Source organism: Helicoverpa zea, chromosome 11 (assembly GCF_022581195.2).
Source record: "Helicoverpa zea isolate HzStark_Cry1AcR chromosome 11, ilHelZeax1.1, whole genome shotgun sequence".
NCBI classification, from domain to species: domain Eukaryota; kingdom Metazoa; phylum Arthropoda; class Insecta; order Lepidoptera; family Noctuidae; genus Helicoverpa; species Helicoverpa zea.
Genome location: NC_061462.1, coordinates 2943010 through 2956784, shown reverse-complemented (window position 1 = coordinate 2956784; position 13775 = coordinate 2943010). Strand labels below are relative to the sequence as shown.

Sequence of the window (13775 nt, the reverse complement as noted above, 5' to 3'; positions counted from 1 at the left end):
AGTAATAGAAATTTTCTCAACTTGACTCTTACGGCCAGTTTCTGCATCAAAAGTTAAAGTTAAAGTAATGTCTAAAGTAGAAGTAACGGTCAAATTCGTTTTTTCAAGGCTAAAGTGACAGCAAAACTAATAGAAAAATTGAATTTGACCGTTACTTTTACTTTAGACATTACTTTGACTTTTACTTTGGCTTTAACTTTTGATGAAGAAACTGGCTGTTAGTCCTAATAACCCATCACATGATCAAAAAGACCATAGAGGATAACATGTTTGTTTATCTTTTTAACCAGGTCGAAGCAATGAGCACGGAAAAGCGAGTCCGGGTACGCGTCAAGCTATATGACGACAAGACCGATATCTATAGTCAAGACATTGACATGTCGACGGGTGAAGGCGGATTCATAGTCCCGACTGTCATGGCGGACGCACCGTACGTCAATTTGCAGGTGAGTGACGAGTGCTTTAACTTTGTTACTGCTGTTTTGTGAGATATAGTTTTATATGTGACTGTGAGAAACAGGATTGTTAATAGGGTGAAAATATAGGTGGTGTCTTTCGTATACATTACTTGCGCCAGCGGTTTCTGAGGGAATCACTTCCCGCACCCGGATAAAAAAGTAGTCTATATATTATTCTAATGTATAAGCTATAATACTGCTAAGTTTCATTAAAATCTGTTCAGCCTTTTGCGCATGACGATGTAACAAACATACGATCATACGCACTCAGAAAGTTTATATTAGTGTGATGTATATTGTAGTGCATATGTGTGTGATGATAGCTAGAGATCTACCACCAACAGGGCCTAGGTCAAGGCCTGTCAAGTAAATCATTAGTGTTGACATCGACATGCGTTGTTTAGGAGATCTTTAGTTATGATTACTTAGGGCACCCACTACGGTAAAAAATTACCCACAAATGTAAAAAAAAAAAAACTAAAATAAGAAACTACTCTTGAAAAAAGAATAATTTATTAATAGGTATAAGTGGGTGAGTTTACGTGGGTTGGTTGACCTTTGCAAAGTTTATTTCCAATATCAATAGGATATTCAATACAGAACAAAGACAATGTCTGCTTTAGTAATTTGACAATGTCTTGTAAGTACTTAGGTACTTTCTGACAGTTCGAAACTTTGATAAGAGAACTAGGTTTTCATAACATAGTAAGTAATACGAAACAATTTTCAAACAAGTGATGTTAAATATATTTTAATTTTTTAGTACTTACGTAAAATATTCGCTACGAATAATGAAATTATTATCAATTTGAATGGTTAAATCATAAACAGTGTTTAGCGTACACACAATTACAAATTTTGACAAAGTACGCACGCATTTGCATCGTTATTTTGCTCTCAAACTCTTCAATATCACATTCTAATTTAGTTAAATTGTCCCATTATAAACCAATTCTAATTATTAATGAACATTAGCAATTTAGATTGAAATTGTTTAATTGGATACTCTGCATTTGAATGTTTCTGATTAACGCTTAATTGCGTATTTTAGAACTAAAAGCAGTAATGTGTTTCATTGTTTGTGTTTAGTTTTTTAAAAGACCGAAATTATTACAAGGTCTCTTTAAAAGTCTTCTCTGAGAATATTACACACACTAGCTGTTGCCCGCAACTTCGTCTGCGTGGGCAATATAGAATCGTCAAAATACTACTTATCCCGTAGGTGCATTCTTTCACATGACAGTATAATTAGGATTAGCACTTAGCAGTCGCATAGATTCATTGATCAAGGTTGTGTTGTGGATGTGACCAGACAAAAGAAGTAAAGTTTGTGACGTTGTTCAGCCAATTTGGAAAATTATTACGTATGGTGCGTAAGTAATTTTCACAGGAAACAACTATAATCTATGTCTACATGCTTTGAGTCTGACAAAGCTGTCATTTGTACATTTTCTGCAGCTGCTGCGACTAATCAGAAGCCAGAAAGTCTGTCAGTCTTACCATAATATGGATATCGTCTTGTGTAGTTGACTGGATTGTAGATAGGTAGTCGCTCCAAGCAAAATATTGGTACTCAAACAGATTCGGTGACTGGAAGCCAACACCAACATAGTTGGGGAATAGCTGGATGGATGATAAAATGAGTCATCATCATCAGCAGGCGCATAGGGTAGGATAGTTTCACTTACTCATGGTAAGGCTGACCCCACATTAGGCGTGCGCGATCCTCGGGCGTGTGAGTAGCGCGGGCGTCGCGAGCGCGCTGCGTGAACGTCGCGTTTTGCTGCCCTGCGGCATGTGTGAAGAGTGCAAGCGACGCGCTCGCGGCGAGCACGCAGCGCTCGAGTTGCTTTCTTACCCCTTCGCCTGCTATCCCCGCCGCCCGCTAAACGCCTTAGCAGTTAAACGTCAAGGAGAGCGGCGCGTGCGCGCCGCGAGCGCGCTGCAAATGCCGCAGGGCAGCAAAACGCGACGCTCACGCAACGCGCTCGCGACGCACGCGCGGCGCCCGCGCTACTCACACGCCCGAGGATCGCGCACGCCTAATGTGGGGGAGGCCTAAGCCGGGACTCCACCGAAATGTTTGCATTAGTTCACGAATAGGCAAAATGTACGTATCTGTGAGAGTCCACTTCATGTGTTCGTACTTGAAACCTGTAGTTTTGCCAAGATTTTCAGAATGTACGCTCGCAATTTGTCATTTCTTGGTGGAGCCAGCAAATCAAAAGAAATATAAGTGTTGTATACTGTGCGTCACTACCGCACACCGGGAAAATTTCGCTCTTGCGGAGGACGTTTATATACCATATTTTGTGTCACACGTAAACAGGACGACAGTAAGTATCCACCGAAACACTTTCAAAGATCTGATGAACGAACAAATCAGACCTGACTTGGTCACCTGGGGCCAATCAGAGCTCTATGAAGCGATAATAGGTACGCTTTGGCTCCTACTGTTATTGTGGTTTCTGAAAATTTATTCACCTCATTCAACGATGAATGTAATTCTGATGGTACTATTAAGAACACTTGCTTAGCGCAGAAGCTGACGTTGGCAGGTCAACTCTTTTGACTTCTCGAATAGGATACCATTGGTTTTTGTGCAATGCACACCTGCAATGCATTCTGGATTAGGATAGGATATAGGTGGATAGGATTTGCAACAGAGAACAATTCTGTCTTTGTGATTAAATGACATCAAACGTAGTTTTATATAAAAGGTGTTTTTTAGGGTTTTTAGACTTGGCTCGGGTCTTACTGAGACTGTTCGTAATCGTGAACAGTATATTTGCGATCAGAAGTTGAAAGTAAGCATGTCTCTGGTATGCGGCGCGTAATTTGTACGTTTTCAGACGCATAAAGCATTTTACGTGTGTATGGTATTAAATAGAGAGAGCTCCCATTTCTTATCTGCACTTTGTATCTGGGCTTGTTTTTAAAGCTACAGAATCCTACATTACCTTCCTCACGCTTCGCAGCGCTTGCGAGAGATAGATCCTCATTTCTTCTAGGATTAAGTTTACATATTTTGCATCAGAAAAAATAATTAAGGTCTACTTAATACTACTCACTCAAAGTAATTTGTTTTAAGGCCACCACATTAGTGGAAGATAAGCTAAACTATGTTTATGAAAAAATCCTGATATGAACTCCATCTGTAACTTTAAATGATAATTAATTGTTCCACTAAAGTCATCATTTTTGACATAATGTTCAAAAAATAATTTAGATGGCACCGTTTTAAATTTGGCTGAGAACTATTAATTTTCTTTTCATCAAGGTAATAATTATAGTTGAATTTTGATGTGGCACGGCAAAGTGACAAACACTATTGAAATGTCTATCGAAAAATTACACTACGTGTTAAAATATGGTGAATTACGGAAAATACACAACTCCATCTGTTGAAATAATAATCCTCTATAAAGAATGTATGGTAATATTGTCATTTACCACCTCGCGCCTTTGACAAATTTGATTTATTTTATTTACCACAGATGGAGCTACTTTAACCTTGGCTAAACAAAATTTTCATATTTTTTTTTTCTTCCGAAGTTACTTATAAAGGTGTGATTTTCTGTGTAAAGATTAATAATAGGCCGATCAACTAATATAAGTACAACATTCAAATGTACAGTTTTGACAAATAGATTGCGTGTCGTAATATTTTACATCTTGAATTCACAAAATTAATCATATCTTTTGATAGAGTGAATCGATTTCGATGAAACAAAAACTAAGTAATACCCCAAGTTACGTAGAATTTTTGTATATAAGCATTGTCTGCATTGAATTCGTAGATTTTACGTGAATCCCGAACAAACAAACAGATAAACAGACAAACAGACAAAAATGATGGAAATGGGTTCTGTTAGTTATCCTTCAAGATGCTGGCTATTTTTTTTGTCAATTTCTTCAATGTACAAAAATTACTTTTCTACAGATTTATTATATGTATAGATTAGTTCTTGATAAAGAAATAAGTTTAATATAATTAATTTTGATAATGTAAATAAATAATATGGCTACAAAAAATACATAAAACATTCGAAATTAAATTCAGGAATGGGATAAATTCAGGTTGTCGATGATCTAACTAAAATTATTTTAAAATATCGAATCCAATTTATTCCTATAACAAACAATATTTAGCCATGCAACGCTAACCTACCGAAATCCCGCTCTCATTTAATCAGCAAATTATAGTTTAATCCCTGATCAATCCAATCTGCGTTCTAAACTTCATAATCCTTAAAATCATGGAGGGCCGAACTTCACCGCAAAGATCTGTCTACGTCCAAATTGGCCGTTCGCGCCTTAAACTCTAATTTAGTTTAATCGCCTCATTAATTGGGCCTAGAAACTTGGAACTGTGATGCCCCCGGGGCCATTGCTACGAGAAATACAAATGGCCAGATTTTGGTCGAACTGTTTTCGCGATAATCCGACCAATGGGTAGAGTGATAGGTCGGTATTAGCATTGCAGATATTGCGGTATGGGAGTTACTGGTATTATGGCGGTTGACGCAGCTGTATGGTGTTATTTAGGAATTTATGTGGCAATTATGATTTGAACCTTCATCATCCTGTAATAATATAAATGTGTGTACCTAAAAAATGTTCTCGATAAGCCTAGTATGAAATTCAAAACAACACAAGTGTCTTAAATAACAAAAAAAAAGATAAAATCAAGTGCCTAAATAAAAAAAAAATACCATTAATTAAACTTAAAACAATTAATATTTCTTCGTATTATCCTTCGTATTTTAGTAAAAATAATACTATTCACGATCGTACCCTTAATTAGTTCTACAATCTCAATCAAGATGGTTTCCTAGTCTTACCAAAACTGTCCTGGGGCGATAACCTAGACCAAAGCTTTTAACAAAATAACCTTTTTGGTAAAGTGCCTCGAATAACGATATTACATGTTTTACGAGGCCGCCGGTAAATTTTTCCAGTCATGCGGACTATCCTGTTTAAAATTCGAAAATATTTTAATAAAGAGAATTTGGGTTATGTTCCGTAGAATGTTGAAGTGATTTTTGATATTTTACATCATGAATACTTTTGTATGGGTAATTTGTTTATCGTTTTTTCTTACAGCTTCTTTTACAAAGTTAATTTTCAATTAAATTCAATATATTTATTTCAGACTTGTTTTCGGTCCATATAGTATTAGTAATACATGACAGATAATAACTTAAGAACTATGTTAGTAATTTTATTTGTACTTACAATAAAATAAAATGAGGGGAAGGACAAAACAACGCCGAGTTAATAAGAGGGAGTTCTATGCGTTAGCATAAGCATATACTTATTAAAAACAAAGTTCCAAAAGAGATAAAGCTATGTACAATATCTTTGAATTCATCTAGTTTCATCATTAAGATAACATTTTCAAGTATCAAAACTTTCTTTATGATAGTTTAACAGCTATTATATAATTTTCTTTTATAAATTTAACGTAGCTATTATTCGTCAAAAAGATTATATTTCTATCCTACCCAAGGATCTCCAAAAATCTATCTTGGCGACGGAGAAAAGCAATTACACCGGGTTTCAGAGTGGTTATGACGCTGTCATCATGCAAATATATCAGCGCGGTATAGGATTGGCAATCCAGCTAAAGTGCTTTTAGGCCCCTGATAACTATCTTATGAATTATTATGTGAGCAAACTTGATGTGATCGCTGGACACACGGGTTTGGGAAGATTTTTATCGTAGATTTTGTGTAATAAGAATAAATTGAATTGGTAGTGGGACTTGAAATATAAACTATGAATAACGGTCCTGTTGTGATAGGCGCTAGTCCTTGACCATTTATCGCGAGCATTTAATTGAACAGAGTGCCTAGTGCGAGTTTTGCAAGTTAACTTTCTCGATGAGTAAATTATCATACAACTTAATGACGTAACATTAATTTTAGAACTGTTTATTTAATGAAAACTGTCATCGACACTTGGTTGTATTATAAACGCGCTCACTTGTGAAATAGTAAACGTCATTATCCGGAAAAATGAATGAACGTGCTATATTCTAACCATGTCATGTAGCATACGACTCTTTACTTCAACAAAGTTATAATTACGTATCGAGCGCGTAAACTGACAAAACTCAGAATCAGCACTCTGGCTTTTTGATCATTAAGGTTTTCCCTCATTGTTGCTTTTCTTACTTCAGCTTGCAACCCCAATCGGTAATTACAACGATTGCTGACTTTATACACAGCAATACGCTACCGCTACCAAAAACAATAATGTACTGTAAATAAATAACATTCAATTAATCACAAACTCCTGTTTCCATTCCCCCATCACAAGCACTAATTAACCTTTTATTTTCACTACATTGTCAGCAAAATGATTTATAACATTTTGCCGAACGCAAAACAAGGCCATTACACGACATTATAGGTATTGGAAATATACGCTTTGCTGTTTTTATGTTCGGCCATTGTCCTGACGACTGATACATGTTAATCGCATAGGTATCCCTGAATATTCATACAAAGCGGGTACATTCATTTGAATTAATGAACGTTTTTGATACTATGTTGCCTTGTGTCAACAATGCCGGTTCATATTTTACTTTGTTCGAAGCCTTTATGCTTGCGGGGATGAACTCGTTATGCGGTTATTTGGTTACTTTATAACCTTTGGCTTTGCCTTTGGTGCAAGGTTTTATAACAATATTGATTGTTTGCTGGTAAATCTGCTCGCAGTAGATGATGTTTAAGTATTTTGTTGAGATAACTGTAACGTTCGGTAGAGGTTGCAAGCCACTTTTGAAAATTTAAACCCATTCCATCAACAGTTTCATAAAAATTATGTAACTAAGTATAATACATAAAAATTAAAATATGGATATTTCATAAAAGTTCTTATAGAGGAAAGGCCGAATATTAATTTATAAAAGAAGTCAACACATTGCTTGGCCGTTCCAAAAGACGCACATTTTACATTCCAAATCTTTAAAAAAGAACTCTCAGGAGACTGTTTCTCAAAATGTAAAATAATAGCCAATTTTGTCCAAATTTCGTGGCAGTGTGTAGTGAAGCTTAGCAATAGCTAATGGCTGTGCTCATCCCAAATTAGTTGCGTTATTACCAGCCTAACATGTGGCAGGTTTTAGTTGGAATCCAATTATGTTGCCATAATGATACCAGTGCCTACATTGTGTGGAACACCTGATGGATAACCGAAAACTTCCAATGGATATATGAGTTTAAAGAATTAAAACCATGGAGTTTCTTGCCCGTTCTTCTCCTTATAAAGCAACTTTTGGAATGGGCAACTAGAATAAAATTTATTTATATTTTTGAAGTTCATAAGTGCTTGTAATGCCTAAATGAAATAAAATAATTTGCCTTTAAAAGAAATACAAAAAATATGTATTTGAAAAAAAAAAACGTATAAACATGAAATTTATATAAGATGAAACGATGGAAAGATTGGTTGCTTGAATGACGATAAGGATGGAGGGATATACTTGTGAAATGACGTCAGAGAGAGTAGAGAAAAAGAATACCTACTGCGCTAATCCCGTATATAAAATAGGATAGGACAGAAGTATGAAAATAAGGCATGAATCGTACTTAAGTAGGTGAACATTAAGTAAAAAAAAACACTTTGGTAATGTGCCTCTTTGTGAATCTGACATAATTAAGTACGCATAAAAATTATGATTGAAAATAATTTTTACCAAAATAATTGCCTGAATGTAATAACTTTCATCATATGGCTTTTATTATAAAGTCTTTGATCTGGCGGTTGCTATCGTTTTATCATTTTTGCTCCCATTATAATTTTTCACTTTATGACACGAGCAGGAATAAGAATTAATACCATATTTAATGGAATTTTGTTGATACATTAAATTATTGTCGCTGGAAGACGCTGGATGCAGGTCGCCTCCAACATGTATCTGTGGAGATCTAAGGGGAAGGCCTATGTTCAGCAGTGGACGTCCTATGGCTGAGATGATGATGATGATTAAATTATTTATAAAAATCTAAGTATCTAACTACTTTATAAACCAAAAACATAATTTATGTATGTATATGCAATTTGTCTCAGACACCTTGTGACATTCAAAATTTGGTCCCCATTCGAATTCCACGACTCGTTGGGAGCCAAATTACTTATTCAACATCATTACCCCTATTTCGTGCCAGTGCTTCTTTTATATTATCTTCACAATGATTCTCATTATTCATATCTCAATTCTTTTTTGTAGCTGTTTCTTTAGAGATGGCATTGTTCCGTTTTATCGGCAGACATTTTTCCAGCGAGATTTTTCCGGCCAAGCTTAATTCGTCCAGATAAATTATGCGAAGATAGAGACAAATAATCCAGCACTCCATTAAATCTGAGAACGCGAACGCTTTCAAGAAATTAGCCAACTAATCTCGGGACTGACTTAAAAGGGGATTATATCTTGAAAAAAGTGCGTGACCTTTTTTAATTTCGCTTTTTGTAATGTACGTTCCTTGTAAGCTGACATTTACTGCGTAAGACGATTTTTCTAAGGAATATTTACTTTCTATAAAAATACGTTGATCTCTCAGCATTTATTTTTTTCTTCAATGGAACGGAATTCAATCATAGGACTGCTTTTTAAGAGGCACGGGCAGGATCTTGCTTCGTGGAAAAAATCTTTAGCTAGAACCTGACCAAGCTATCGATCCTCAAAACTAACTTACTCACCTACACGCCCTCTCAAAGTACAATAATCACCTAACAAACACAGATACAATACATTACTCGCACTCTAATCCTGAACAGATTCCATTAATTGACGGAACCAATCAGCGTGGGTCAGATATTTGGATTATTCAATCAAACATCGCCTATTAACATAAAACTAATTATATTCACTGTTTATGCAGGAAATAGATGAGATGGCTTAGCGCGCCACTAGTATATTAATCGGCAATACATATGGATTCGCTGCTCCTATTTCAAGCCAATTTGAATTATATTTGCCAGGAATTAGAGATGGAAATTGTATGCTTTGGAGCTATTATGTGCTGAATTATTCAGGCATGGTTTGTCATATCTATATGTAATTAAATAGGTCACTATCTGTTATCTGTGAAATAGACAATCTTGACGAAGCGGAATAACAAGCAAATCTTACAGATGACGCTTACAATTTGAACATAAATTGATGGTATCAAGAAAATTGAGCACAGAATGTAGTTTCAATAAAAATACGCAAGCTTTTGGGCTTTATAAAGTCAAAGAACATGACCGCGTAAGCCTAAAGAATGTTCGGCTAAAATTGAGTTAACTCGGTTCATTTGCCACATTTGCCTTCTGCGGTCTAACCTCAAGATCATTAATTGAAGTTGAAGACGTATGGACGAAACCGGCTGAATCTGTTTGCGGTCCCAATTGATTTGAAACTTCATTAGTCTTTGCTCTGATTGCAATTGCAGATTCAACGTAACTATGAAGTGTCTCATTCTCGTAATTAGACCAAATGAATTCTTGCCAAAGTAGGATTGCCTTTTGCCGCTACAAGTTTCGAAATGGCTTAATTTGTAGCCTCGGTCCCTGGAATAAGGTATTTAGGCGACCAATTCCGTTTCAAAGGTAAATTTGATTTTATGCAGCTTGGCTCATAATTTTAGAAAGCTTGATTAGCGATGTTGTAGTTTCATGCAGAATTCTATACAAAATATGTATGTTGACGATATGTTTATTTCTGCAAAATCCAAAATTAGGATTTCGATATTTCCCAGAAACAAAACTATTCAATATCTCATTAATACTTTAACGATATTTATCCAAAAACTTTAACGAGCAATTTGGCATAACTAAAAGGTACAGCTAATTATCCAAAAAAGGACCTAATGTCCTTCAAAATATTTAAATTAGTCCTTAGTCATTACAAGTCAGAGTGCCTCTTTCAAATATCGGACTCTAAGTTGATTTTCGCTCAGAGTCCATTAGAAAACTTTCCAATAAGACCAGAGCCAGATTAGCGGAAGTTCACATTAATATTCCGTGGCTAAGCTGAACCTAACTGACTAAATAGAGAGTTAGCGGTGTAATCCTCAGTGGTAGTGGTCAAACGTACCTATAGAAATATTAATTCAATTAGCTTCTAGACTAAGGCAGTGCAGATGTTATTATAATAATTAGGTTAAAAGTGGCTTTAAAAGTCTCAGAATGAACTTATTTTGAAAGATTTGTACCTATTGACTTACGAACTTTTAGAGTCGTGATGAAGCAAATATTTTTGATTTATTTCATTGAAATAGCTCCAAAACTAAATGGAGCTTTTTTAGTTACCTACTTTGCAAAACCATGACTTATTCTCCAACCCCCAACTTTCTTTCCAAAAAGATGAGGCAAATCTTCCAATTACCACGCCCAAAAAGACTCATTACCCCAACCATTAACGCCACATATTTCGGAAATAAGGAAACTCGAAAGTTTCCCACACTTTTGATCCGAACTAATATTGGTGGGTACCATAAAACTCTGGCAACATTGCCGGCCCAGCGAATCCAATCATTGATGAGATTAATGAAATTAGTCCACCACGAGCTGACTCCGTTAAAGTTGGTTGCGGTGATCTGCCCGACTAACTAATGCCAGTTTGTTAAAGGAAATAGCTGGCTGTCTTAGAAAACGTGTAGGGTAATTTGTTCGATTCTGTTTTGTTTGTTTAAGAAGTTTCTAGTATCCACTTTCTTCATACTGGGTACAATATAGTAATACGGTGTCAACATTGAACCACGCATAAGTTAGGATGTATCCCACAAATGTGTGGATGGAATGTACCTAGATACTTTTGTGATGGCACATTTTTTTAAGCAGAGTACATAGCTGTCAATTGTTTCGAAAACGAAAAACGATCATCCATTTTCGTCTATTCGTTTGTGACTAATTTTTTATGAAGCCTTATTGTCTAATTATGTGATGTGAGTTCTGTTCTCATAATGTTTGTAAATAAAGAAAGTGCAATTGGTATTTTTAAATTGGCGCTACAAAATATCGATACAGTAATCTTATTAAACAAGTATAATACCATTGAAGAGTATCATCAGTCCATTAAAATAAAATGAGATCTCGTTATGTTTTCTGAAGGTACTTACACAGATAAAGTGTACTTTAAGAGCTCAACTTTAAAGTCCATTTTGATGTAACAATAAATATTCTAATTTTCAATATAGGTAGTTATGCTTTCAGTCATCTGATTAATCGTTTTTACTCTTTAAAACGAAATCTTTCAGGTCTTTCATCATTGAAATTAATAATTCCCTTTAAAAATGTTAACTGTAAATATTGTTAAATAATGTCCTCTCAGGTAAAAATATACGTTATGATATTATTTTTCATCTCAATTTAAAATCTTTTACAAAATATTTTCGCCTGAAAGTTGCTTTTAGCATGAAGTAGTCTTGCAGAGGAAAATATGTTTAAATTGTTATGAGAATCTCAAAGCGGATTTCTTTGAATAACTACGTGAAAATATGCTCTTTTACAAGAAACTGGAGATTAAAAATATGTTTTGTTTTCAAAACGATCAGTTTAAGTTTCATGTAATGTGGCAAAGGGAAACATTACACCATGTCCAGCAGTTGTTAGGAAATCATTCATGAATCATGATTCACTCACATAAGCACTGGAGCAATTGACATTCAGTATGTGGATTACAAAAATATATCCGTGGATTTGCCATTGAAGATTTAATCTATCTCTAGTCTCAAAACAACCAATAGGTTATAGATATCCACATATAATGGGTATATACTAAGTAACTATCGTAAAAAGCGATCATCTAGTAAAAATAATTACAAAAACTTGCAATGTAAATCAGCCATTCGTATTCCACTTAGACACCTCCGGAACTTCAGCAGTTTAAATTAGAAAACGAAAGCGTGACTACTGTTTAAAGTTGAAATGGGCTCTAAGATTGTTGCCCAACAATCCCCAAACACATTAGCGGCAATCGATGTTGCCACTTAGTAAAACTATGGAACTTATGTAGCGTTTACATAAGTTCGGCTGGCAACCCCTAACTTCGAAGCTGTTTGTAATGACTTCTATCGCTGATGGCGGTTGAATTTGAGTTTCATTACATTTTTATCTAGTTAGATAGTTTGTGGGAGCATTTTCCTTTGATGTGATATTGATATTATCGCGCCTTATCCTTGAAAGGGTATGAGTTCAATGTTTCCCAAAGTTTGGGCACGTTTAAAGTCTCTGTTTACGTTCAGAGACAGTTAAAGGTTGTATTCAAATTAACGAATAGAGACCAATTATTATTTCAATGAAGTTACGTGTTACTCTCTGTGCTAAAATGTATCGAGTCTCGTTAAAATCATCCTCCGAGCCTTTTTCCCAATCATGTTGGGATCGGCTTCCAGTCTAACCGGAGATTGCTTTTGAGCGATAAGACCGCCTATTGTACTCACACGTATTTTTTTTGTAATGTCCTTCTCTAAGTTTGTTTTGGTGCACAATAAAGAATATTCTATATCTATCTATCTATCTAACCGGATTCAGCCGAGTACCAGTGCTTTACAAGAAGCGACTGCCTATCTGACCTCCTCAACCCAGTTACCCGGGCAACCCGATACCCTTTGGTTAGACTGGTGTCAGACTTACTGGCTTCTGACTACCCGTAACGACTGCCAAGGATGTTCAATGACAGCCGGGACCTACAGTTTAACGTGCCATCCGAAACACAGCCAATGGTGTCTAAGATATACTTAGAAAGTACATACAAACTTAGAAAAGTTGCATTGGTACTTGCCTGACCTGGGAACGAACCCGCGCCCTCATACTTGAGAGGTTCGTCCTTTACCCACTAGGCCACCACTAGGCTATCGAGTCTCGTTAAAAATATACTTTATTGATTAGAAAGAATTATCTAAAGTTTAGTTACTATATACCTGTGTAGCCGAATCTTTAAGAACCATATAAGCGCCGAGCGCCGAAGTGATAGTACTGTTTTGTTGTTTGCTCCGTTAAAATAAATAAATAAATAAATAAATAAATAAACCATATTCACAAAATCAGTCGTATTAAGCCATGTTTTCATATAATGAAGATAGCTTGATTCGTCTATAACTAAAGATACATAATAATTTGTTTCGGTCATTTCGAACTCTGACTTTGCTTTTACATAGTTTTCTTTTATGACTCAAGACTTGGTTGTCGTCAAGTAAACTACTAAACCACGGAAACAAACTATAGCAAAGTATAGATTAAATAGTATCTCATAAAATGTTGCTGATAAAAGATATGGAATAACGTCGCCATGAAGCACACTCCCAAAAAGATAAGAGTATGATG

General features: G+C 35.5%; 1 protein-coding gene across 1 annotated transcript in view; it reads left to right on the top strand.

Annotated features, from left to right (window-relative positions):
- Positions 1-9370, top strand: part of LOC124634671 (alpha-2-macroglobulin-like) — a 69167-nt gene extending 59797 nt beyond the window's left edge. The window contains exons 6-7 of the mRNA XM_047170333.1: positions 291-446; positions 9350-9370. Coding sequence (XP_047026289.1) covers positions 291-446; positions 9350-9370 — 177 coding nt within the window. The remainder of the gene's footprint in view (positions 1-290; positions 447-9349) is intronic.
- Positions 9371-13775: the final 4405 nt, after the last annotated feature.